This window comes from Ovis canadensis, chromosome 15, assembly GCF_042477335.2.
Source record: "Ovis canadensis isolate MfBH-ARS-UI-01 breed Bighorn chromosome 15, ARS-UI_OviCan_v2, whole genome shotgun sequence".
NCBI lineage: Eukaryota > Metazoa > Chordata > Mammalia > Artiodactyla > Bovidae > Ovis > Ovis canadensis.
This window is the reverse complement of record NC_091259.1, coordinates 80,465,551-80,493,493: the sequence shown is the minus strand read 5'-3', so window position 1 is coordinate 80,493,493 and position 27,943 is coordinate 80,465,551. Positions and strand designations below refer to the sequence as shown.

The window sequence follows — 27,943 nt, the reverse complement described above, 5'->3', positions numbered from 1 at the left end:
ATAACACAAGACACAAAACAAAATTACAAAAGGAAATTTATTTCAAAAGCATAGGGGAACATTTACATTTGAACAAAGTGATAAACAGGTGTCTTGCAAAAGAAAAAATCCATGGCATGAAATTTTTCGTTCAAATTTTTTAAGCAAAAATAATCTAAGTTGTGCACTATTGCTTTAGGAAAGGGAAGGGGAACAATGAGGCGGTAAGGGAAGGAACACAGTCAACTTAATATCAAACTTTAGAAAGTAAAGTCACTTTTTAGCTCTGAGTTTACAAATATTAAAAAGAAAAAGAGGAAAAATTATACTTAATGTTCAAATTTATATAAATGTAGTCCCAAAACAGCTTCTGTACTTGAAATGGCGTTAGGCCACTGGCTGATCTGACTCTAAGGTCCAGACTACCTGGTCACAGTTGTCAAATGGCAATTCCATGTTCCTGTATCTGTTCAGATACCAAGGGAGCTTAAGTTCAGCTCATAGTCTTTCGGAATGTTTAGAGATTATTGCCACCACTCCATAGTCAAGCTGACCAACTTCTTTTGCTCACTTGTATCATTCTAGTCTTCAAAAAACATTTTCTCCAGAAACATGTGCAGTAATTCTAACAAAGGTTTTGTTGTTTTTTTTTTTTTGTCTATTCCCCCAGTATAGAGGTAACACAATGAAGACACCTGCATTGGAATCACAAACTATTCCTCAAAAAATAGGTCAAACTACTAGAAAATGTCACTCAGGCATTAGATTTGAATAACAAACCTGGGGAGGGAAGATTAATTGTGGAACAAAAATATATGAAACATTCAAATGCAGAGCAAAGGGCCTATGCTACTAAAAATGCCCATGACAATTAAACACTCCACAAACCCCCCATCTGTTGTTTTAACCTAAAGATTCTATTGACTAACTTATACAATAATTTTGATTAATAACCTGAGAAGTTAAAATCTTGAAAGTGGCAAAAGCAAACTGAGAGAGCATCCCTTACTTATTGGTATATTACCAAGTCACTTTTCCTGGGCTGCCCTGGTTATCAAATCCCCAAATTCTAAATTACTCTATTTCATCCTGCAGAAACCTGTATGTACATCAGATTCAGTATTTTGGCTGTATTTCTCCAACAGGGATCTCAAATTTATCTTTGAAAATGCAGCCTTTGTTTTAGTTTTAAATAACAATAATCATGTAAGTGCAACTGACTCAAAAGCCCTCACTACTGGGAGGAAAACCTAAATAACAAGTGAATAATGAATTCAGCCTCAAGAGGATAATCACCGTGTCAAAGACTACCCGTTCCTGGAATTAAAAAAAAAAAAAAAAGACTTATGTTGTATAGTCAAGTTTCACAGCATGCATATATATATATACACACACACACACAGATATATGCTCATGTATGTATGTATATTATACATACACATTTCTATGCAAATAGTAAGATCCCATATTCAAAAGTTTATATCACAACATATGGAGAAGAGTTAAGTAAGCAATGCAAAGCAACTTACTTCTTCCTAAAAATGTCATGTCATTTCTACATTTTAAGAAAGCTGATTATTTTTGTTTTTCTGACACGCAGGAATACTGTACCATTGCCTAGCAGCTTTATTAAATAACCATGAAAATAAATGTTAAGTCTGACCATTACTCTTCTCCATATGTTGGCATCGGGGAGACAGAGGGGACAGGAAAGTCAGGAACCTTTCAGCACTGATGATCTTTACCAGTTATCAGAAATGGACTGAATTTTATTACAGTTTAGATCTGAATAGCTCTCAATAACAAATTATCAAGATGTTTAAAAGATTCACAATGTGAAGTCTGAATAATGACGATATTGCAAAAACAAGTCAAGATTGCAGACAAAGCATCCAAAAATATCGCTGTGGTTTTTACCTTGGACACAACCATGGTTTGTTACAAAAGTAGATCATACATACAAAGGTATAAAGAACAGTAAGTTTTTAGCTGAAGGCAGCAGTCTTTTTAAAGGGACACCCCCGGCAATCCAATGAGTAGTAGAATTAAGTATATTAAGCTCATGACAATGCTGAAGAATGTGACTTCTCTTTCAGTAGAGTCTTCCCCGACTACGATTTCCTCGTGCGCCCCAACCTCGGCCACCTCTACTTCCCCTGAAGGCTCCTCTCTGCTCTACGAAAAAGCGAACAAGGGTTTAGGTCTTGTTCAGGACTTCATGGGACAGCACACACAGAAGAAATGTAGCTGGAAGCTCTGAATGCAGCAGGAGGCTCTATCAAAACAGCATGGTATTCTGCGAGCACATCTACAAGTTCAAATCTTTACATAAAACCAGGGCATCATATATACCAAAGCGCATTACCTCAAGGTACCAAACATATTCATAGTATGTACTCAATTAAATGTATCCCATTAAAAATATTTCAAGGTGACAATGTTAACGATAACTACATTTAGTTCTTTATTTTGGTGCCTATCACAAAGATAACTAATGAAACTATAAACGTGTCTATATTTAATAGGGATTAAAGCTATAGGCCTTCAAAAGTTACTGTCATATATATAAAATATCTTAAACTACCAGTGATCAATTCTGAAAAGTTAGGCTAGAATGAAAAATGTACCTTTCAAATGCAATGAAAAGGCAATCTGTTTGGGTCACCACACTGAAAAATAATGTTACAAATTCTGACAGCTTTTCTCACTGCTTTGTCAGCTATGTATGAGCTGCTCAGAGTGCTGCCAAAAAGGCTGTATGTATATATTACAGTGTTTGGGTTATTGATGTAAATTAAGCATATCTCTTGCTAAAAAATCAAGTCCCTTGGATCATATGATAGAATAAGTCCTTGGTTTACTTATCAGTCTGTTTCACTGGTCCAGAGAAATATTCCTCAAAGGAGTCTTTCCAGTGAAGAAAACTGATTGATGGTATCAGCAAGGCTGGACCTTTCATCATACACAAATGAGTAAGAGTCTCAAACTTCTAATTCCAGAGATCCAATCTCCTCATTGGAACCTTCAAACTTCTTCACTGCAGGAATCTTGTTAGGAGCAATAAGAAGAACCTGCTGTTGCCATTTCTGATCCATAATGTTGGAGGCTTGAAAATTCCTATCCAGTCAGTACTGCAATCCATTTTTTGCCATTATGGCTAGAATTATGTTACTGTTTTTGGGTGATGCTTTATTTTTTTCCCTCCAGAAACTGAGTTAGAAAACTAACTAGACCTTTCCCCAGCTTAACCAACATTTACCTGTCAACAGAATGGAATCTGATTCAAAGTCACCTCTCACGTCATGATAAATTTTTCTAAATTGACTGGTATGCCAACTATTTAAATGAAACCAGCATGAGCTATTACATTAAAAAAATCACTTTAATGATCTTTTTAATGGTTTCAAGCTTAAACTAATACTGCTACTAGCTAAAATTATACTTAAAAAATTACTTTAATATTCAAAAAAGGTAAAAGTTGAAGGACACAAGTCACAAAATATAGAATTAGTACTTGTGGGTTACCAGGGAACTCTTGTTCTACAGGAAGGAAAGCTAAACATGGGTATGTGCAAATACTTTGATTGAAAATGCACCAGGAAGCTGGACCAAGTTATGGGAACAAACACTTTTTGATAAAGCAAATAATAGAGATGATGGTTAGTAAAGTGAAAAACCTTGATAAGGAAAAAAGTCTAACTATGCCTACATGGACTCACAGACAAATTACAAATTCTGGCTCCCTCTGTGCATAAAACTAGTTTAGGCCCAAGTCACTGGCACAATCTATTTTCTTTGCAGCAGACTTGGTCACTGTAGTAAGACAGTGATATGATAAAATTGAGTTTGGCTGACATAGAAAGTAGAATTTCAATGATTAAATATGGGTAATAAAGTCTAAGTATTAAAGACTAAACACAAAACATTTTTCTCCCTCTGTCTTGAGGCAACACTGACACCCCAGGAAAAAAAATCCAACACTGTTTCTCTTTCCTCCTGACCCACTGTCAGTTCCCTAAGGAAAGGACATTAAAAGGTAGAAAAATTTGAGGTAGATAGGTCAACTAATTTTCATCTGTAATACTGAGAACTGTTTTCAGCTGCATGGGTGAAAGAAATCCAAGAAAACTCTTCAAATTGTTTCTATGAGAATACTTATAACCTGATACATCTCAACTCCCCCAAATAAAAATACTAGTAGAAATTTTGTTCCTACTTTCCAAAAAGAACAATCAGAGTCTAGTTTGCTTTGTAACTCAATTTATGACAAGCACTCCAATTACAAGGTTGCTCCTGTAGGACTACTGAAGTATAGGAACACCAGACACAAAAGGCAGTTATCAGGCGTGTTTGTCGTTCTGTTACTTTGCTGACTAAGGAACAACTGAAGCTGTAAGGGACTCCTGGATTTCTCCCTTAGCCTTGCCGTGTGGCTTATGGGATCTTAGTTCCCTGACCAGGGATTGAACCCCAGGCCCTCAGGGTGAGGTCGAAATTCTAACCACAGGATGGCCAAGAAATTCCCTGATTTTTGTCTTCGGTAAAACTGCTTCCCCCCTCTGTATTGATAATTAAAAAAATCACACACAACCTAAGGCTTTGCATTTTTCACATCTGTTTTCCACATGCATTACATCATCTGATTCTAAGGCAGGCAATGAATGTCACAGGGCAGAATACTCATGGAAATTCAGAGTAATTGACTTGCCTAAGTGAAAATAAATATAATTCTCTATGTATTTCCATAGTTGACTACATTCATCTAAATCAAATGAAGATGGTATCTGAGAGAATAGCTGATGTATGTTAAAGGTTTTGATAAGTACCACATTAGATCATACAAGTGACAGAGGACAGACAATATTTAGTGAATGGAGTAACAGAATCTTTTCCATTTACAAAATGCTATCATAAATATTTTTTGAAGTTTTTAAGTTCTCTGCTATCCCTATTTTTCAGATAAAACAAGAAGCCAAGAGAGGCATGTTTACCTATTATTATATAAGTAAAAGAGTTCAGTGATCTTTTCTACACTAAAGTTGCCTCAAGGAGTCTGACTGGAGTTTAAGGGTTCATTTCACAATCTGAAATTGCCTTTTCATAATCTTTTTGCTTGGATATTGGAGGAATTTTGCTATTATAGAAGGCATTTACTTAATGTCAAATCATCTCATCCTGGAAACAATTATAGGGAGTATATGCTTCAGAATGTACTTTTTTGGGGGAATAATTACTGTAGAATTAATTCTGATTGGTAATCAAGACCAATCACAAGTATGTTTGGTTCTAGATATTAAACTTTGTCTTCTTCAGCAAGATTAGGGATCTGAGTCAGTGATATTTATGTCCATTCTTCTTTATAAGCCAATGAGACAAACTTCACTTCTGATTCAACAGGCCTGAGCGAGACTGGACTAGTGGAAGTCGACAAGAGGACTGCACTGGGCATGGAGGAGAATGCAAGAGGACGCATCTTTGCCAGCCGGTGCTTTCCCGCCTGCCTCTGCCTTCCAGGCTTCTCCTCCTGAAGGAGCACAGACAACCGGAGGACAAGCAGGAGGCTGACGAGGCCCAAGAAGGATCGTTAATACCACATCTGCCAGAGGCTGTATCTGTTCCTGAGGGAGAATGGACAACCCTTCTTGCTTTGAAGCTAAAACAGGGACAATCAGGAATGGATGGTTCATGTCATCTTCCTTCCTTTTTTTTTTTCTGTTGGCATCTCTGAATACAACAGGCTTATTTTTCAGGTTCTTAGTGTTACATGCTCAGGTCAGTGAACCCACAAGGGTGACTTAGAAAGGAATAGGATAAGTTGTTTTCCCAGCAGTTCAAGTTCCCCACGCTAACGCAAAAAAAGTAACCTGAAAGAGCTATGATACTCTTCAATTATTATTTAAAATCAAGTATAACACAGTTTCTGCCTAATCTCTCATATTTCTTGTACCCAAACGGAAACGCTCACCATAATTAAAGTTGCTCAAATTGCTGCTATATTTCCCACTAGGAGGATTATAAATCTGCCTGGCATCCCTTTTTGGTCCTGCTGAAGATTTCTTGGGAGGTGAACCTGAAGTTGTATCTTCACTGGCTCTCTTTTGCCTATAACGGTAGGAAGAGCAGCAATGAAAAAAAATTCTTTTATATCAGAGGCTAGCAATAAATTTATCATATTAGTCACAAAAGACACCCTAAAGATGATAGTCACATCAGAAAAAAGGAAATAACATCTGATGTCATCAAATTAACTCTGCTTCGGTTATGCAGACATTGTCACAAGGGCATTTACAAGGCTCTAAAACAATGTGAAATATGTAGCTTCATAGATTATACACAAGTGACTCATTTCATAGAACTTACCAAAAAAGTCTTATGCCACAGCAATACAAACAATGGTTTGAAAATTCCAGAGTTGTATTCCACCAGTTTATTTTATAAACACTAGATTAGATTTTCTATGTAAGTCATGCTTCTAATAGCTATATTTTAACATCTTATTAAGACTCATTTAATAATGTACCATTTTGTACAGGAAATGCAATAATCTGAATTCAGACTTTTCATATTTATAAATCAAATTAGAACACTTTAATCCCTTTTAAATATGTTTCTTACCCAAGTTCAACCTTCTGTACAGGCTTCCAGGATAATGTTACTGTGCTCTTATAAGAAGGAGGAATATGGAAGAGATCCTGAAGAAACAAAATGAAGAGATTTCTGAAGTATTTGGTGGTGTGGCAAGTGGCAGTAAAGATAGGAAACGGGAAGACACATCTTTAATCTTAGAAGGAGAGTAACTTATCCACTTGCTTTTGTGCTAGTGACTAAAACAAGAACCTAGGGAAAACTGCATGAGAAAGTAAACAAGGACAATTTGGTTTGCAAATGACATACATTACCTAATTAATGTTATTTTGTGCATATCACTTAAGAAAGTGCAGCTAACTTTTTTCAAATGTCGTTTCAGGTTACAGGACAAAATATCAATTTTTATCAACTTCAATAAAATCACCAAGTGGTTTCTTTTGCACAGATGCAGTCACTAAGGTGCTTTAAGGAAAATATAATGGTGCAATCTGCATTTGCTATTGCAGATTTTTAAGTGGTTCAATACTAGAACAAAACCAATGGTCTGGGTAATCATGTTTTTCTTCCCCTCAAATATCTATATATTACCAATAATGAAAAATTCCACATTATTTAAATACTAAATTATCAATATATGGCAATGCAAATATTTGCTAAATTTAAATACTGAAATAATTCAGAAGTGAAGTAATCTAGTCCTCATTATACCCTCAAAACTATGATGAATTTATATTTATCGTTTTACCCTAATTTTTATATATAGGTAAAATCTGATAAAAGTAAACTGAGTTTCTTTCACAGTATTTGCTTATTCTAAACATTATCTTCAACTTTGATTTATGGTATCAGTTCAAATAAAGTAAAATCTCACATTTTAATGTATTAATTCACCATTTCAAACTATGATTTATATTTAAGATTTGAAATAAATGGAGCCTATTATAAAAATTTTCTTTGAGGTGTGAGTCAGTTTTCTTCCCTCTTAATGCCCTTTCCCTTTTCCTCTTGGCACTGATAATTCATCCCTTAATGTCTCACTGCTTTCTCTGAAAAGTTCCCTTTCTCTTCTGATAAAAAGTAAGTATTCCATGGGATTTTTACCAGACTACTTTTAAGACATACCACTAGCCCTGATTTTGTTCCTGTCAGGCTTTGTGCTGTGTGACAAATATTTCTTTCTCCCACCTGGCTACAATACTGTTAACTGTGACAATACCGTTAACTTATGATATCAAATGATGGGTTCTTTGTTGTGATTGCTCTTTTGTTCTTTCAGGTTATTAGTTTTTGTTTAGGCTAACAGATACTTGAGGAGGATAAATGGAACTGAACCGTATTTATGGTTTAATGGTAAGGTACACCTTAGCCTACAGTATAGAACACTCTCAATTTATTACATAGAGAAATTAACAGAAAAGAGCATAGGACATGTCATGCACCACATAAGACTGTCCATTCTTAGTAAAAGTGAAGCAGGGTTTTATTGGTCATTCAAAAGGAACCAATAGCGTTAAAACTACAAGAGCTTAAGTCAGTGAAATTTCTGAGTCTAATGTATCTGTTCCAACGCTGTTTGTCAGAACTGTGCATGCCTCCCTTTGTTTACAGTATCTTCTGCAATAACATTTAAATAAATAAAACAATGAATTATAATAGCTACAAAAGTGTTACCTGGTATTATAAAAACCATAAAGCTTTAAAAGGCCAAATGTATGCAACGTAATGGCATTTCTCCTTCACTAGACCATTACGGACATATCCCTTGCACTAACTTTCTAGCTAGTTGGGATGGCTGAGTAAGAAAGGAAGACTTACCTTGATTAAAACATTAATATTATTTGTTATTTTCAATGCAACGACTTTAATCTTGTTCTGTAAAAGGAAAACAACATTAAATTAAAATGCCAGTAACTTTTATGATATATTACTTTCCCATATAAAACTTGAACTCCACTTCTTTTTCAGAATCATTTCTACAGTTAGGAAATTAATTGGCTTATATCTACAGATAATGCTTATTCCTATTTCTCGACAATTAACAAATGTGGCGATGGCAAAGACAGCAAATAATCTTTTATCTTCCCTCAACAGGTTAGAACATTAAACTGTTAACAGTTTACCTGAAAACCAAGTAAGCGACAGGTCATTGGCATGTATCAGTTGTTCAAAAGAAACTAGAATACGTTACAGAAAGGCACAAGGAAACTTAAAATATTTCATTAGGACTAGGATGAAGTAGGATGAAGACTGATCAAAATAGATGCGATCAGGGAAAACCAAAGATCCCAACGTAAACACAAGATATAGTTTGGTACAGAATTAGTAGTTTAATACTTTTAATTTTAATGTAAACTAATGTTTGGGTTTCAAAAAGGTAAAATTTTAAAGTGTCACAATCACTAATCAAATATTTAAACAAAATGTGCTGCTAATGAGACCCCAGTGAAAGATCAGTATGTATCAAAGTGTGGTAACAAACACTGTTCACAAACGTTGGAAACATTCAAGACATTTCAACAATGGTAGAAGCTTCTTAGATACCTTAGCATATAGCTAAATATGCAGTCTTCTAACACTTTATCTTCAACTTTTAGACTTAAATCATCAGTTCAAATAAAGTTGAATGGTACACTTCAATATATGAATTCAGTCTGAATTTGTAATGAATTGTGGCTATTATAAAAATTTCCTAATGAGATATAACCCAGTATTCTTACCTCATCTGTTTTTAAGGCCTCGCCTGTTTTACCTTGGAGAGCCAAGCGAAGTTGTCTGATATAAACCTGCAGGCCCCGTGCAAAGTACTGCAGCCTAAATGAAGAAGTATTTATTAATTAACAAATCATCACTTCAACTCTGTTTTTAAATTTGAAGAAAACTACAGCCTTTACCAATAAAGAGTAAATTTTGAGGGGGAATTTCTTTTAATTATCAATGTATGATCATAACAGATACACAAATAAGTAAAATAAAAGTAGTTTTTCTTTGTCAAAAATTGCAAGAGATCCACACTCAACCTGGCAATGGAAACACTTCTAGAACTGGGTTAAGGAAGCTTGTTACATTAACCTGCAAGGTTAACCTAAGTTAGAAACAACACAGAACCATGGGTTAGAATCAGGTGGCCTGGATTCTTCTCTTCTACTAGTCAAATGAAGCTCAAGTGACAGACACAAGTCACTTAATCTCTGTGTTTATCTGCTAACAAGGGATGGTGTCTGACCCATTTGCACCTTAGGGTCCAGTTTAAAAATAAAACAAAATTGTAAATTTTGCAAAGGATGTTGAGTAATCTTTTTTCCAAATTTGTTTCCAGGTAGTATGTGTGGAAAAGTGCTACGGTAACTCCAGCCTGCCGCCTTCTAGGAATTCTGCATGATAACAATGTGGCATCACTGTTTTTTTTTCACTTTCAGAGTAATTTCCTAAGACGTTTGCTTCTGGTCAAATGTTTCAGCAAGTAATAGACCTCTGCCTTACAAAGCATAGAGGACAATAACAGGTGATACAGTAGCTCAAGAAGAGAATTTGTTAACAATGATTTAATACAAAGTATCTTCCTGAGAAACAACTTAAATTAACTTCTCCAGTGCTGCTCCTCCAGCCACACCATAGCATAATAAAAACCCTGTAAGATACTAAGAGCAGCTTCGGCTGCTGAGTCGCTTCAGTCGTGTCTGACTCTGTGCGACCCCACAGACGGCAGCCCACCAGGCTCCCCTGTCCCTGGGATTCTCCAGGCAAGCACACTGGAGTGCGTTGCCATTTCCTTCTCTAATGCATGAAAGTGAAAAGTGAAAGTGACGTTGCTCAGTCGTGTCCGACTCTTAGCAACCCCATGGACTGCAGCCTACCAGGCTCCTCCACCCATGGGATTTTCCAGGCAAGAGTACTGGAGCGGGCTGCCATTGCCTTCTCTGATTAAGAGCAGCTATAGTTTACCAAATACCCAGTATACGCCAGGCACTGTGCTTAAAGCTTTTCATTACTGTCATTTAATTCTCTATAAGGTAGATGCTAGTATCTATAAATTTAACAGTTGAGGATAATTTGATTCTCACAACTCTATAAGGCAGGTGCTGTTATCTATAAATTGAACAGCTGAGGACAATTTAAGGTGTTAGGTCAGAGAACCCGCCCAATATCCTAAAGCAAGTGAGGAGAGCCAGAGTCCATTTCTGTAAAAGGCCATCTTCTGCCAAGCATTCGTCATGCCACCACAGCTGTGTCTTTGTATACATTCCTGTTTTGTGGATCTTGCATTCTTTTGCATTGTAATAAGAAAGGGTGGGGAAAAAGCTCTTGCAAAATGAAAACAAAACCAAGGCAGCTTCAAGATAGCTTTCACCTTTAACAAGGACTGAGGCACTTCAATCATATATCACCTGATTTTGAAATCTTTGAGCTTTTCTGCATTCAGCTTAGCTGTTAAGAAATCTGGAAGTTTTCGGCCCAACTGGTGAAAGCTATACAACAAACATTCCACGTAACTGAACTGCAGCTTGGGTTCTTCATTACCGGCGTTCTCCCCATTTTCTGCTTCTTCTGGAGGGAGGGGCATGTACTCCTAAGAAATGAAAATGCAAGAGATATACGAGATCTGCTCTAGACACTCTAATTATAAAACATACTCAAGTAATTATAGGACACACTTTTAAGACATGAAACATTAAAAACTACCAAGATAAGAAATTTACATAAGATATCCCTTTTACATTTTGGATCAATGACCCAACCGGTCAACAATCCGTATTAACCAATAGTATAGCTGTTGCTGCTACTGACAACAAAAGTACCCAACCCAGCACTAGGCAGATGAAGGAACTGAAGTTCTGAGAATTTAGGTAAAAAACCAGCTAAAGAGTCAGGATTCAATCTAGGTTTGGCAACAAAAGCTGATGCTCCTTGAACAGTATTCTTAAAAACAGTTTCTTAAAAAACTGAAAAGAGAGTTACAGTATGATCCAGCAATTCTACTCCTGGGGAAATATCCAGAGAAAACTAATTCAGAAAGATACATGCATCCCAATGTTCACAGCACTATTTACAATAGCCAAGATATGGAAGCGACCTAATGCCCATCAACAGGCAAGCAGACAGGATGTGGTGCGTCTCTGCACACACTGCAGTGCTCCCCAGCCACAAGAAGTGGGGAGACGGCGCCACCTGCAGCCACAGGGACAGACCTAGAGATCATTACTAAGCAAAGCATGCCAGAGGAAACCAGACTGTAAGATGTTTGTCTCTTACGAAATTCCTAGAGGAAAACATAGGAATAAAGCTCCTCGACGTGGGTCATGGCAATAATGATTTTTTGAATATGACATCTAAATTGTAAGCCACAAAATAAAAAACAATGATGACTTAATGACTTTACTTCTAGGCTGTGAAAGCTATTTGGCCCTGGGCAGTAACCGTGATTGTGCTCTGGAGCAAACATTTACAATATTTTGATGAAGAAATAGCAGAAAAACTTACTATATAAATCTCGTATTATATTTTGTCTACAGCATCAACAACAGAAGAAATGCAAAAGACTAAAACAGATTTTTTTTAAAAAAAAGTAGACAATTTTGTGGCCTGAGCAGCTAAGAACACTTATTAGGATTATTACCTAAGTCACTTCAAAATCTGGCTCTGAATAATCTGTGAACACTACACTACTAAGCTTTGGGACGCTATACTGACTAGGCCATAAGAAAAGAAAAACATTCTTACCAATAATTTATCAAATAGTTTCCTTAAATTTGTTTCTAGCTTTTCCATGTCACCACAAAATGAACTCATTTCGGCCAAGAGTTTTAATACCTAAAACACACAATTTACTGTTATTAGCATTCTTTGAATGAGCAAGGGTTGTAAGATAGTATTCTAGATAACTATTTAAGACTGCTTATTTTTCAAATAGGCTTTTACAGAAAATGTTTGAACTGGAAAAAAAAATTTAGAGATGCAGCTCTATTTTACTTTGAGGAAACTGAAGGTCATAGAGAGAGTGTAACTTGGCGAAGTCACGAGATATGTGAGTGGCAGCGTAGACCCTGAAACCCTGACCTCATGGCTCTCAATATGCCTCTGGGGATCAGGAAGGAGAGGAACACACACGACGCTCTCCGCTAGAGGACAATGATGTACAAGGAAGAGATGACGAGCAAGGGCTCTTCACTGCTAATATGTAGGCTGGGCTTCCTCTGCTATCAAATGCAGTCTCTGGACACTATCAAAGCGTCAGTAACCGCCACTGTTCCTGAGGTTCATCTCTGCTTTACTCAATCCCAGTATGGTAAGTCACACCCAGGACATGTGGAGCAACCACAGTTAAGTGCACTGTGAGCCTCCCCTCCCCTAAAGACCCATGAGGAAATGGTGTATTTCCATATTTCAGTTCAACTAAACAAACATCATCAGGTGCTTTTCAGAATCAGGCTCTACATTAGATTTTGGAGATTCCAAGCGGAATAAGGTTAAATTGGGGAGAAAGAAGTATTTTTATATGCTCTGAAAAAATGTGTATGTACATTACAGTCGATATAGAAGGGAGAGAGGGCAGTCAATTCTATTGGAGAAGGGATAAACGACATTTTGTGTTAATCTATTTAAACCTGGCTCTGTCAGTTATAGAGATAGGAACTGTCATGACTGAACAATGTATTTAAAAGCATTTAGGCTACAAAGGTACAGAATGACTATAATGAAAACTATAGGCATTGCTTTCCCACTACAGCAAACTCTCAATGAATCCATAAAGCATTCCCATGTAATTAATCCTGGGACAGGTTATTAGCTAGCCACCACCAAGCCTTAAATCTCTTAGCAATCAGATCAAGTTAGTGGTTTACATTCAGGTTGAAATATGGCAATGCCTTTTCAGTGCTAAAGCCAGAAATTTTCTCTTACCTCCAACTGTATATCAAGACCTTCCACTGGGGTAGTCAAGGAACTGAGGTTAGGGAGAACTTGCTCACAGAAATAAGTCACAAACCTTGTGGAATGAACATTTTTCTGTAAAAATCCAAAGAATACTGAATTGTCAAAAAAAATACATATTCTCTCAAATTTAATAGTCGAATGTCAATCAATAAATGCTCAGTATCAAAGCATCAAGTACTACAGCTAAAATACAATGGGGGAGCATATCCCAGAGCATCTCATCAGTAACCTCAACACACAGCATATACTTAGTTGCAAAGTAATCTGGAGCATGGGACTTTTATACATCTTTGAACTCTTTGATTCTAAGGTCAAACTGTGTGGAAGACTTCATTGTTGAATTTTAGAGTATACATTTCCCCAAAACGACAGCTCCTTTAAATTGTGTTTTTTAAACTTTGCTACATACATCTCAAAAGATTCAGCGCCTGAGGAGGCCCAAAGCCAGAGAGAAAACAGCAAACTTACCTATAACAACAATCTAGACAATTTAAGAAAAAGAAGTTAGGTTACTAAACTGTTTAAAAAACTCAGTGAACACTACAAAGTAGGACATAAAATTCTCAAGACTTTTCAGAAGTCTCCGGCAAGACTTTAAAGAAACTTCTTGCTGCTTTGGGCTCTTTGTCTAGGCCTGCATAAAACAAATGACTGCTCCACTGTGTTAATACTTTTATGCAGAGCTTTGAGGAGAATGGTCAAGTGTATATCTACACAATTACAAGCCAGTAATCAAAATATTAGCTATATAGAACAAAGAGCTCACAGAGAAGAGGGGTACCGCCTGCCGAGTGCACTGCAAAAGCCTGTCCACACAGTCAGGGTCCGAGGGGTTGAAGGTTTGCTCCAGGTCAGCCTGCTCAGCCACCAGCTCTACCAGTTGCTGCCTTCCACTCACTGTCTGTAAGCTTTTTAACCCAGACAGTATCTTCATGAACAGGACAAATTCTTCACCAGTCACATCTTCTAGCACCTGGAGACCATTCAGAATAGTTATTAGTATCTTTATCACTTGAATGGAAAAGAAAGGGCAATATTGAAACTGCACAGCAAATCCGTTTTGCAGAAGCCAGTTTGCTGACTTCTGAAACACTGGAGAGAGAACTTCAAGCTTCAGTCGACTTAGCTTCAGAGCAAGCCACGCACTCTCAGTGGTGCACTGTATCGTTTCCAAGGGAACAACACTTAGTTCTCGGGAAATTTTACTCTTTTTTTACGTCTAAAGCACAGATGTACACACAGTACATAAACAGATATACAGTATATCTGCGGTGTTAAAAATTTCATGGGAGAGTGGCTAAGGATACTATTTAAATCTAAAATATCTAAAAAGGCTCTTCAAGGGCTGATAGCAAAAAAAAAAAAAAAAAATCATGAAAATCTGGCAATAAACTGTTAAATCAGATTCAGTTCCTTATATTTAAAAGCAGCCTCATTCACATAACATGGTAGTTACACACAAAACAGGAAAAGTGAGTCTCTCAGTCATGTCCGACTCTTTGCCACCCCATGGACTTTACAGTGTGGAATTCTCCAGGCCAAAATACTGGAGTGGGTAGCCTTTCCCTTCTCTGGATCTTCCCAACCCAGGGATCGAACCCGGGTCTCCCGCACTGCAGGTGGATTCTTTACCAGCTGAGCCACAAGGGAACACAAACAAAACAGGAGACCATGCAAATTTTCAGTCCTCTGTATTGGTGGGTCTAAACCTTTCTGTTCACTGACCAAAGGATCAAGCAATCAAGACATATCCCACCAGACACAGAAGTGAAATACACAGCTCCTTTCTCTCTCACTGAAGAAATCTTACCAATAAGCAAGTGAGTGGTGCCATTAGAGACAACGTTGAATTTTCCTGAACATGTGAAAATAAACTATTCCCAAACTTTGGTGCTGTTTGAATGAAAAGTTAATTGTGGCACACCTTTCAAATCTGAGCAACCGTAACTCTGCTAGTGCTGGGTGCACAGACAAATAAGCGTGGTCTCCTGAGCTTATAATGTCATGGAACAGTATAAAACCACAGGTCATTTCAAGGTGATTTCATTTCCATTTTGAAATGATTCAGAATCCTACGGCTGAATATCCTAAAATTAGGGAGGTAAGGTAAGGTAAGGTGAAGTCGCTCAGTCGTGTCCCACTCTTTGCGACCCCGTGGACTGTAACCTACTAGGCTTCTCCATCCATGGGATTCTCCAAGCAAGAATACTGGAGTGGATTGCCATTTTCTTCTCCAGGGGATCTCCTCGACCCAGGGATTGAACCCGGGTCTCCCGCATTGGAGGCAGACGCTTTAACCTCTGAGCCACCAGGGAAGTTAAAATTAGGGAGACAGGTGGGAAATAAGTAAAATTTCCTGAAGGAAATGATTCATTCAGAGACCTGACGAATGCATAGATTTTGAGGATAATACCACAAAGGATTTATATGTGATCGAACCCTTTAAAGTAACACAATAATTCATCATTACAAGTGCTGCTGCTGTTGTTCCATCACTAAGTCGTGTCTGACTCTGTGCAACCTCACGGACTGCAGCACGCCAGGCCTCTGTGTCCCTCACCATCTCCCGGAGTTCGCCCAAGTTCATGTCCGTTGATCGGTGATGCCATCCAACCATCTCATCCTCCACCACCCCCTTCTCCTTTTGTCTTTTCCACTTGCCATTAAAATGACCAAAGTGCAAAATACAACAGAAGAAAACCCTGAAGTTCTACAGTGGTTCTTACGGGATATGTGATCTTATAAACAAGCTACGTGGAGCACTGATGAACAGTGCTAAAATCAACTACACTCCTGGGCATTAGGGAAGTTCACTAAAAGACAACAGAAGCTTACCTTTTTGGATTCAGTTAGAATAAGTTCCTCTACCTCCTTTGTTAAGACTTCATCTGGTAAAGTTTTAAGTTTTGTAGAAAGGAATTTAATTGCTCGCTCTCTAACAATGTCCTCTCCTTGAAGTATTTGGCTGAACAAGCCACCTAAAGTCCCTGCAAAACAAAACAGTTGATCCGGGAAGTCAATTCTATACAGGAATGACATCCTTCAGGTTAACTGGAATTACAGCATTTCTTTTCAAGTGAATTACTATACATCATGAATATCACTGATACTGGTTAAACCAGTCTAAACTTTCTACAGTCTCAACCATAAGAGTGATCGTACACTTTGTTCATGGATTCAGAATCAGCTTGAGCATGACATTCCTTTTCTATGATTATTAATAGTAAATAAGCCCAAGTATTTTTGGATGAATTCTTTCAAGTGGGAAACAGAGTTTTTCCAACATATTTCTAAGGGAAAAGTTTGGTTTGTTTTAAAAACTATTTCTGCTGGTTTTTTGAGTCATCTTCACTCAACATCTTGAGTTAAGCTGCTTTTTTTTCCCCTGAGAACACTTAGAATTTTTATGAAACAGATGTCTGGGTAAATCCCAGACTTCACCCTTAATAAGAAATGCCAAACTCCCCAATTTTTTAGGACATCAAACACAATTCAGAACAAGAAGTGGCCTTACCTTTTGCATCCATCTTAAATATACTTAAGAGGGCATTGTTCACTAAGTTAAACTCTGCAGAGTCATCTGGATAGAGAGAAAGAGGTACAGTGTATAATCTGCTTCATTTTCAAACTTAAGCCTCAACACAGTTTGTCACAGATTACACTAAGAGGAGACATAAACTAAGCGTTTATCTCAGGTACCAAGAAAATACATCTTTCCTGTAAGGGTAGAGACCCTGATCTAGTGATCTCTCCTCTAAGGGTACAGACCCTGATCTCGTGCACCTGGCCAGCGCTTATGCTAAGATGGTAAGAGGGCACAGTTAAGAAACTACAGGGAACTGGGGGTGAAACCGCGACGCATCACAATGCCCCGGAGAGTCCAGTCATTATACCTTCACAAACAAAATCACAACAAAACTAGAAACCAGACAGCCAGAAGTCATTAAGCTGCAAACTAACTGAATGAAAAAAGAATTTAAATTTCTATCAGAGGCAAAATCTTCAGGGGGAAAAAAAAAGAATCATTACTTCAGAGAAGTTACGTTTAGCTAAAAGGGTAATAATAAAATTCCTTACCTGTTTGCAAAAGTTGGGTTAGTATATCTGCCACTCGGGGGAGATTTTCTCCAGTGGCAAACTGAGGCAGCTCTTTAATTGCTTGCCGTCGAATCTGAACATAATTTCAAATAAAAAATTAACCAAATACTATCATGAATAAAAACAACCACCTCGACCTTTAAAGAGGACAAAATCACAAGAGAAACCATAATTACCGGCATATGAGCCACAAAAATATAAAACATGAGATTTTCAGTTTTAGAGATAATTTGCTCCACTTTAATATTCAAACTTCACAGAATACTAAAACAAAATGTGGTGGAAAGGGACATTAAATACAATTCTCTGACTCGAGTAGACAGACTGGAGATCATAAACAGTCTGTATGTTGACTACATACAATTGTTGGGTTTTTACTATGTGGGCACACCATACAGGATCCCTCAAGAATGGCTGCAGAGGCCAAGGTCATGGCTGGTAACAACTTACTTTAGGATTTTCAGTATGCAAATTTGTGGATATATTCTGTGTACTTAATTCCAAATACAGGATCTTGGCTTATCTAGTTTAATATAAAAATTCAAATTATGCATGAAATGTTGATGATTCACTAATTTCATTTGAAAAGCCAGGGGCTAATAGTTGAAAATTCTTAGGAACTTGTATCAGCAGCCAGAAATGCTAATGGTTAATTCTGTTCCAAGAAAAAACTACTCCTTTTTATTCCAGTAATGACATATAATTATTTCACAGTTCAATTATTTTTCTGATATGAAAAATATTTAGGGGTGTTGAAACTACATATTATGCTGCAATGCTATTATTTTAAATATCCAAGAAAGCATAAATTGACTACAAGCTAAAGCCAGTCTGATTTCATATGCACTTTGCCTAACAATCTACGAGAACGATGTGAGCCGCAACTGTTTTCAACAGTAGAAAATAAATAAGCAAAATGAAGTATATTGTATGCATTTTTCACAACTGAAAGGTGGTGAAAGAGCTGATACATTTTCTCACGTGTAGATTGAGGCCTTGGGATGCTGTCCCACCAGGCCAGACCCGACGGCAGTATTTTATCGTGCACTAATATGACTGCTACTTCAGTTCCATCAGCTACACACAGAAAATGTCTGAAAGTGGCAAAAGCAACATCTGAAAACTTGTTGAAAGTATCAACCATAAACGTACCGATACGTCTTCATCTTCACAGAGGTCTAACTGTGCATTGATAGCAGAATCAGCCAATTCTGGAAAATGCTTAAAGAATTTTGGAATAAACTGAGCTGCTAATCTTTTTTCCTTGGTACCACCTTTGACACCATCCAGTATCACTTGATAAGCATCTTTATGCTGAAATAAAAGAATAAAGCAGAAAAGAAATACAATTTTGAAGAATGGGAAGCTAAACAAACTTTTTAAAGTTTGCTTTAAATTAGTAAAATTTCAAACAGGCTAAGAAATAGGGCTTATTTTGGGAGTTTTACTGCTTAAATTTAACACCTACCTTCCTACTATCCGCTCCCTGCCCTTCACATTATCTTTGTGATTTGGGAAAGAGAGAAGAATGATTCTAATTTTACGTGGAAAAAACAGGTTTGTTATGTACTAACACTTCTTCATTTAGTGATTAACTGTTCTTAGTCTTGTGACTGTATCATGCTTTAAAATTTTGTAATAAACAGAACTGTACTCATCTCACATACTAGCAAAGTAATGCTCAAAATTCTCCAAGCCAGGCTTCAACAGTATGTGAACCGAGAAAATTCCAGATGTTCAAGCTGGATTTAGAAAAGGCAGAAGAACCAGAGATCAAATTGCCAACATCTGTTGGATCACAGAAAATGCAAGAGAATTCCAGAAAAACATCTACCTCTGCTTCACTGACTACATTAAAGCCTTTGACTGTGTGCACTGCAACAAACTGTGGAAAATTCTTTAAGAGATGGGATTACCAGACCACCTGACCTGTCTCCTGAGAAACCTGGATGCAGGTCAGGAAGCAGCAGTTAGAACTGGACAGGGAACAACAGACTGGCTCCAAACTGGGAAAGGAGTACGTTAATGCTGTATACTGTAACCCTGTTTATTTAACTTATATGCAGAGTACATTATGCGAAATGCTGGGCTGGATGAAGCACAAGCTGGAATAAAGATTGCCAGGAGAAATATTAATAACCTCAGATAGGCAGATGACACCACCCTTATGGCAGAAAGTAAAGAGGAACTAAAGAGCCTCTTGATGAAAGTGAGAGGAGAGTAAAAAAGCTGGCTTAGCACTCAACATTCAAAAAACTAAGATCATGGCATTTGGTCCCATCACTTCATGGCAAACAGATGGGGCAACAATGAAAACAGTGATAGACTTTATATTTTTTTGGGCTCCCAAATCACTGCAGATGGTGACTGCAGCCATGAAATTAAAAGACACTTGCTCCTTGGAAGAAAAGCTATGACCAACCTAGATGGCATATTTAAAAAAGAGAGACGTTTACTTTGCCAACAAAGGTCTGCCTAGTCAAAGCTATGGTTTTCCTAGTAGTCACGTATGGATGTGAGAGTTGGACCATAAAGAAAGCTAAGCGCAGAAGAACTGATGCTTTTGAACTGCGGTGTTGGAGAAGACCCTTGAGAGTCTCTTGGATGCAAGGCGATGCAACCAGTCCAGCCTAAGGGAAATCAGTCCTGAATATTCACTGGAAGGACCGATGCTGAAGCTGAAGCTCCAATACTTTGGCCGCCTGATGTGAAGAACTGACTCACCGGAAAAGACCCTGATGCTGGGAAAGACTAAAGGCAGGAAGAGAAGGGGATGACAGAGGATGAGACAGTTGCATGGCATCACCAACTGGATGGACATGAGTTTGAGTAATCTCTGGGAGTTCATGATGGACAGGGAAGCATGGCGTGCTGCAGTGCATGGGTTGCAAAGAGTCTGACATGACTGAGCAAGTGAACAGACTGAAGAAACACAGTTCTCAAATAACTGTGTTACATTTAGATATACCGATCTATTTTCAATGGGCACACTGCACAAGGCAGAATATATTCCTGAAATTAAGCAATAAGAGGAAAGTTAGGAAGCTTTATTTTGTCTGTTTTAGAATATAAAAGTGGTATTTTTTTCTGCATGCCCAATGTCACAGACTTTTCATTAAAATAATATTCAAAGTTCGTTTGTTTCCTTTAAAAAAAAATTTCAGAAGTGCTTGCCCTCAGATACTCATAATATGAAGAGTCGACCAATTCCCAGTCCCCACTTCACACCTGCCTCCAAACTAGCCCTTTTATTAATGGATCAAGTTGGGAAACAAAGCAATACATATCGTGACTACAGAAAACTTTTAATTACTGGAAAACCTTAAACATACCACTAAACCAAATTTGTACACAGCATAGTATTTACTCTGTAAAAGGCAATCCTCTAAATGCTTTAGGTAAGTAAGTGGATGACTAAAGAACATCCAGTAGATTACAGACTCAAGGAAAAAAAAAAGGCAGGGTGCAAAGTGATTTAGGTTCATTGGAATCTCAATTAAGGACACTATTTTTTTAAAAAAATAATCAAAAATATAGTGTTTTATGTATCAAAAGGCTATGGTCACAATTAGATCTTTGAACGATACAGATTTTAATACATACGTATTTACTAAATTAATGACAACTCCTCCTATCTTAAACATTAATACCAACCCCTAAATAACAGAAATTTCTGTGAATAAGGATAGCTTCCTCATGAAATGCAGACACAAACTCAGTCTTCAGGAATTACTACTTCAAAAGTATATTACCCACTTTTTTGTGCAAAGGTTCAAAAAAAATCATGGCTGACTTCTCTGCCACATTACACTCCTGTAGCTTGCTCCACAGCTTCTGAAGAGTGAAAATGTTAGTCGCTCAGTGTTACAGTGAAAGTGTCAGGTGCTCAGTCATGTCCGACTCTTTGACACTGCAGGGACTGGCAGGGGTTTCCCTGCCAGTTTACGGGGTTTCCCAGGCAAGACTACTGGAGTGGGTTGCTATTCCCTTCTCCAGGGGATCTTCCTGACCCAGGGATCCAACCCAGGTCTCCTGCATTGCAGGCGGATTCTTTACTGTTTGAAAGTAAAGGCTTCCCACTAGGGAAGCCCTCAGTAGATGTCATAATATCAAAGTCTGGAGCCATCTGACATCCTTATTTTTTGCAGAGTTATCAGTCCAATTTCCTTTAACCGAATTTCAAGCTTAGAAAGACCTTTGAATTGTCGAAAATTCACTGTCTAAAAGTAAATGAAGAATTCCTGCTTGAAACAACCCATCCCTCTATGAAGGAAAAAAAATCTGGAATAGAACAAAAAGGGATCACCAGCAACATTTGCTGAAAGCCTACAAGGGGCTGTGGAATGCCTCACAGTAATCCTGTGCCTTAGGTGTTACTACTATCCCTATTTTCAGATGAGAAAACCACCAAGGCTCAGAAAAGTGAAATAATTTGTCCAGAACCACACAGTTAGTTAAGTAGCAGATCCAGGACCCAAACATAGTTCTGATGGGTTTTTAAGTCACGACCTGTGTCTAATACCAAGCTTCTTTAATTGGAATCTTTCAAATTTGTATCCTGAGATCTTAATTAACAAAAGAGGAAAGAAAAGCTTGCCAGATCCAGGGTTGTCAAAGGTAATTTGAGTCCTAAATACAGGCTTCACACAAGCATGTAAATTGAAATGTATTATCCTAAACAGCAAGACCTTTGCAAAGTTAAGACATTTTAACATCGCTAAACTACCATTAATAGTCATCAGTTTTATCAAATAATTTCACAGACATTAAGAGACTTTAATTATCCTTTATGAAATGCAAAATAAAATTATATTCTTCTTTGTCAGCTTTTTAAATTACCTGTTTTTCAACTGAAGTATACGGACAAGACTTGAACAGAAATCTCCCTCAAGTAGTTACTACTTCTGGTTTTCAAAGAAACAAGATATAAGTGATATTTTCAGTGATCACAGTGATTCAGTAACAGGTAGGTGTGTAAACACAATAAAATGTTTCACATCCTACACAGCACTGTGCATTTTCCTTTTCCAACAGTTGCATATTTTAGCTAGATAAATGATTTATGATCCTAATAAGAGGCTTTAATTGTAAACATTTTTAATACATTTCTAAAACTATATTTATCTGTGATTTTAGTATCTAATAAAAAGAGCAAACGCAAAAGAAATCACTAAGATATTTTCAAGTAAAAAAGTTACAATTTGACTCACATTCCGTAGACACATTCTAAAAGAAAAACCTTCTACCTACAACTGTGAAATCACAACTAGTAAGTAGCAGTGACGTGCAAAGTAAAGCCATTACTTTAGAGAAAAAAGGATGCAGTTTCAACAAATTTCTCAAGTATGACATGTAAAGAAGACGGATAAACTAAGCTACATTACTTCCTTCCTTAGACTCAATTAAACTTAGTTTGTGTGTTAAACTGTTAACACTTCTACATATTTTTGAGGGATTATGAACTTGGTTGGTCTTTGATTTTAGCTTAAGCATGCCAGAAAAAAGTACCGAAAGAATGCTATTTCATGAAACGTAAGTCAGTAAAGTTTATACTCGTCCACCTTTAAAGCCAATACACCCCTGTGTAAGAGAACACAAGAGAAATCAGAGTTTAGGTATTATATCGGTCAGATCTTACCTCAGTCTAACTGACAAAATCCCTTAATAGTTGTTTGGTTTTTCTTTAAGTTTTTCTCAACTACATAACATAAAATTAAATATTTACATCTTAAAATTAAGTACATTCATAAAAAGTTGAGACAAAATTTAACGATGGGCCACAGCATGTTCTTTTATGGCCTGTCGGGGACCAGGAAAAGACTTAGAGAGGGATAAGAAACACAGCAGAGGAAGGAGACCTGCCTAAGGAGTGGCAGCGGCAGAGCGGGAGAAAGGGGGCCGGATAAGGAGGTGGACAACACGAGTTACGAGAGGAGAGACGACAGAAGGACTGGAGTTCTGAGGTATTAAATAATGCTTCACTTAGAATTTATGACCTACAGTTTGCTCCTTAGAACATACATGATCATGGTTTAAATATGTCTGAGTATGTGTGTTTAAAGTTCCCTTCTGCATTAAGACAGACTCCTTGAAAACAAGGGTTATGTGGTAAATATGCACCTGTTCATTCCTTGACTGTATTTCTTCAAATGTTCTACTGAAGGGCATGGGACAAGGCAAGGAGAGAAACAAAAAAATAAAAGAATTTAACCCTGGGCAGTCCCCTCAGTGGCAGCTCCCTGAGCAACTGTGGAACTCACCTCTTTAAAAAAGGGTGAAAATCAAAATAAAGTTAGAAGGACGTTTTAGACTAAGAAACTCAAACATGGTTTCAAAAGTGTCCAGAGAAGTGTGTGTTAGTTGCTCAGTCGTATCAGACTTTTTGCGACCACATACTCTATCCATGGAATTTTCCAGGCAGGAACACTGGAGTGGGTTGCCATTCCCTCCTCCAGAGAATCTTCCAGACCCAAGGACTGAATCCAGGTCTCCTGCATTGCAGACAGATTCTCTACCATCTGAGCCACCAGGAAGTCCAGAGAGGTGCCTGCCAGGAAATTCAAAATCTCTACTGTAAATCTTCTAAGGTAACATGAAAATCTGGCTTAGGTACATTAAGAATGTAAACTTTTTTTTCCTCTTCTTAAAAAAACATGAATGGTGTCCCTTCTGGTAAGTTGGCTGTTGCTTTCAATTAAAATTTATAAGCAGTATCTTGAAGCCCAATACACTTTTCTTTAGTGAGCAGTTTTAGGAATTTTCTCTAAAAGGGAAGGATTATTACACAATAGAGCAGAATTAGTTGGCATTACAGTTTAGGCCAGCTTCAGTTCTACCAGAATTTACTGTCTGAGGCTCAGCAAATCATGACACTTTATTACACAGAGATCTTTTTATCTTATTTAGTTGTTTGACACTTGACATTACAGTGTCATGAAGGTACTGATGTGCCATCACTTAAAAGAACTATGCTAAAATTTTACTGTCCAGCCGAGTGTCTGGTGGGCTCCCCAGGTGGCTCAGCAGTAAAGAATCACCTGCCAAGCAGGAGACGTGGGTTCCATTCATGGGTCAGGAAGCTCCTCTGGAGAAGGAAATAGCAACTGACTCCAGTATTCTTCCCTGAGAAATCCTTCAGACAGAGGAGCCTGGTGGGCTACAGTCCACAGGGGCACAAAGAGCTGGAGGTGACTTAGCGACTAAATCAACAATGGTGTCTGCTACATGATAGGCACTCAAAAAAGACGCTGAATAAATGAAATTGCAGGTCCTCATTCAGATCTGCGTGAAAGGTGGCCCTCCTGTTTCTCACAAACTTCTGTCTCCTAAGCACTCTTCCTAAATTAAAAGCAGATTTCTTCTGAGAAACATTACTGACCTCTTGAGGAAGAACTCTCAACCTAAGCTGGTAGATTTATAACTAAAGATGACATAAGAGGAAAATTTGAACAACTCTCAAATTCATAGCATAGGAAAACTCCAGTTTGGCTTCTGTTTTCTCTAACATACTCTAAGTAGGTGACTGTCCAGCAAAAAATGAGGGTTACGGGACAGCACTGGGTTCTTGGGAAGAGTCCTGAATCACCTCTTTGGGAGAGCAATGTATACAACTGACTTGAGAATCACTGTTCTATCTTTTGTCCCCCATCCTCTCTGCAATGAAGTCAATTTTAGGCAGAACAATTGGCTACACTCTTCCCCAACTCAGTCATAATGAACAAGAACATCTTCACTTACCGGTTCTCTTAAGGAACAAGGGCAACAGAAGCTAAACTGAGAGACCATGTAAAGCTCTCCCCACCCTGACTCGATGGGCAGAAAACGTTTCCTTCACAGCTGACTTACACACACCCCCTATAAACATCCACAACAGACTATCAGTAAATATTTACCATCGATGACATCAAAATTCTCTACTGAAGTGGAAATGTGCAGGAAAGAAAAATCATGTGATACTTGAAACCACTGCATTCACAATTCTACATTAAGCTAAATATGGTCCCAAGATAAGTTTTTTGTTCAGCTCATAAGATTCAACCTGAATTATACATCTCTTTACTCTTTCTCTTAGAGATGGGAATACCAGACCACCTTACCTGCCTTCTGAGAGACAGGTCAGGAAGCAACAGTCAGAACCACACATGGAACAATGGACTGATTACCTATATGCAGAGTGTATCATGTGAAACGCTGGGCTGGATGAAGCACAAGCTGAAATCAAGATTGCCAGGAGAAGTATCAGAAACCTCAGATATGCAGAGGACATTGCCCTTATGGCGGAAAGTGAAGAGGAACTAAAGAGCTCCTTGATGAAAGTGAAAGAGGAGAGTGAAAAAGCTGGCTTAATACTCAACATTCAAAAAACTAAGATAATGGCATCTGTTCCCATCACTTCACGGCAAATAGATGGGGAAACAGTGACAGACTATTTTTTGGGGCTCCAAAATCACTGCAGATGGTGACTGCAGCCATGAAATTAAAAGACACTTGCTCCTTGGAAGAAAAGCTATGACCAACCAACACAGCATATTAAAAAGCAGACACATTACTTAGTCAACAAAGGTCCATCTAGTCAAAGTTATGGATTTTCCAGTAGTCATGTATGGGTGTGAGAGTTGGACCATAAAGAAAGCTAAGCGCAGAAGAACTGATGCTTTTGAACTGTGGTGTTGTAGAGGACCCTTGAGAGTCTCTTGGACTGCAAGGCGATCTAACCAGTCCAGCCTAAAGGAAATCAGTCTTGAATATTCATTGGAAGGACTGATGCTGAAGTTGAAGCTCCAATACTTTGGCCACCTGATGTGAAGAACTGACTCACTGGGAAAGCCCCTGATGCTGGGAAAGATTGAAGGCGGGAGGAGAGAGGGATGACAGGATGAGATGGCATCACCAACTGGATGGACATGAGTCTGAGTAAGCTCTGAGAGTTGGTGATGGACAGGGAAGCACGGCGTGCTGCAGTCCACGGGTTGCAAAGAGTCGGACACGACTGAGCATCTGAACTAAACTGAATTACACATGTTCGGAAGAAAAGGATGGGAGATGCACAGCCATAGCTTTGCTACTGTTATCAGTCTCTAGGATTTCCCACTTCCTACTCCTTTGGTATGGGTAAGCAGGAGAATCAAATGACGTTTTAAGCACTGAAAAGATACAGCATGGGATTTCTAACAATGATGGAGATTATGTCGGGGAGAGACTGGTTCTTTTACCAAGAAAACACACCACCACTTTACCAACTCCTCAAGTTCAATGGACTCTGCACTTGAAGGCTCACAAAGCAGCAGCGGCTCGGAGGGCCGATTCAGCACTGCTGAAGTTGTGTCTGGGCAAACACTTTAGGGAACTCTTCCCAGACAACTCTATTTAAAGCTGCACCCCCCCCCCTTTCCCCCCGTGCATGGCCCTGTTATATTTTCTTCACACTTTCCACAGGGTGTGTGAGTGTGTGTGTGTGTGTGTGGTGGGTGGGGCGGGAGGGAAGCATCTAACTTTCTTATTTATCACTGCTCTTCCTCACTAAAGATGCGTCCTGGGAGAGCACGGGTCTGTCTTTCTCGTACTTCCAGGGCCCGGCGGCAGAACCTGGTTCCTGGCAGGCGCTCATCTAATGGGCTAAATAACGAAATCACAAGCCCTCATTAAAGTCTAGACGTAACGGCCCCTTCGGTATTTCACAAACTTCTGTCTCCCAAGCGCTCTTCCTAAATTAACTGCAGATTTTTGCCTCGAGAAAGGCGTTTCTGAACTCTCAATTTAATCTTCCAAGGGATTGAGAGCCACCGAAAAGGAGAAGGACTTCAAAGGAACCCTGGAGGACAAGGATCAGGGAAGAGACCGAACTGGGGGTGGGGGTTGGTGCTGAAAAAGCTGAATTAGGAAACGGTGAGAAAAGGCTGACCACGGGAGGCAGAGGAGCCTGGGACGCGGGCACCGCACTCTGGCTGGTGAAGCCCGGATCTGCACTCCCGGGAGGGGCCCACCCCGACGAAAAGAGCCCGGGCGGCCAGGAGCTCGCGGGCGGGCGAAGCGGCAGCCCCCGCCGGGCCCGGGGAGCGCTTTCGAGGCCGCGGAAAGCCGGGCCCGCAGGCCGCTGGGTTACTCACTTGGCCCACTTGCTCCGTGGCATCGGCTAAGATGCCGTAGTTGCGGTAAAGCTCCTCCACGGTCGGCATGGTGAACGACAAGCCCGGGGCCCGCTCCCGCTGTCCTCGTCGTCGTCGTCAACGGCGCCCCCGCCGCCGCCGAAGTTCTCCAAGCCTGCGACCCGCACTACTCCGCCTCCAGCTGCCGCCAGTGCCGCCGCCAGTCACCGCGCACAGGGCGGCTCCTCCCCCAACGTTACGTA

The 27,943-nt window shown here is 38.8% G+C and overlaps 1 protein-coding gene across 2 annotated transcripts; it reads right to left on the bottom strand.

The window, feature by feature from the left end:
* Positions 1-19: 19 nt before the first annotated feature.
* On the bottom strand, positions 20-27,943 carry API5 (apoptosis inhibitor 5). 2 transcript variants are annotated; one of them, XM_069553946.1, is made up of 14 exons: positions 27,702-27,943; positions 18,748-18,909; positions 17,575-17,668; positions 17,012-17,077; positions 16,333-16,484; positions 14,264-14,470; positions 13,465-13,569; positions 12,286-12,375; positions 10,953-11,134; positions 9,285-9,378; positions 8,383-8,439; positions 6,595-6,671; positions 5,945-6,081; positions 20-2,154 (listed from the first exon to the last, which is right to left on the bottom strand). In XM_069553946.1, the coding sequence occupies exons 1-14, from the start codon at positions 27,768-27,770 to the stop codon at positions 2,072-2,074; spliced, it is 1,575 nt and encodes a 524-aa protein (XP_069410047.1). In that variant the 5' UTR covers positions 27,771-27,943; the 3' UTR covers positions 20-2,071. The 2 variants fall into 2 exon arrangements, with proteins under 2 accessions (XP_069410047.1, XP_069410048.1); XM_069553947.1 differs by having other exon boundaries at positions 20-2,149; positions 27,702-27,942.

Bases quoted from the DNA above. Each gene is read 5' to 3' on its own strand.
- API5 (XM_069553946.1), bottom strand. From the start codon at position 27,770: ATGCCGACCGTGGAGGAGCTTTACCGCAACTACGGCATCTTAGCCGAT. The intron at 18,910-27,701 runs GTGAGTAACCCA...CTTTTATTTCAG, and splicing joins CCACGGAGCAAGTGGGCCAA to CATAAAGATGCTTATCAAGT. The intron at 12,376-13,464 runs GTAAGAGAAAAT...TGTGTGTTTTAG, and splicing joins GTCTTGATATACAGTTGGAG to GTATTAAAACTCTTGGCCGA.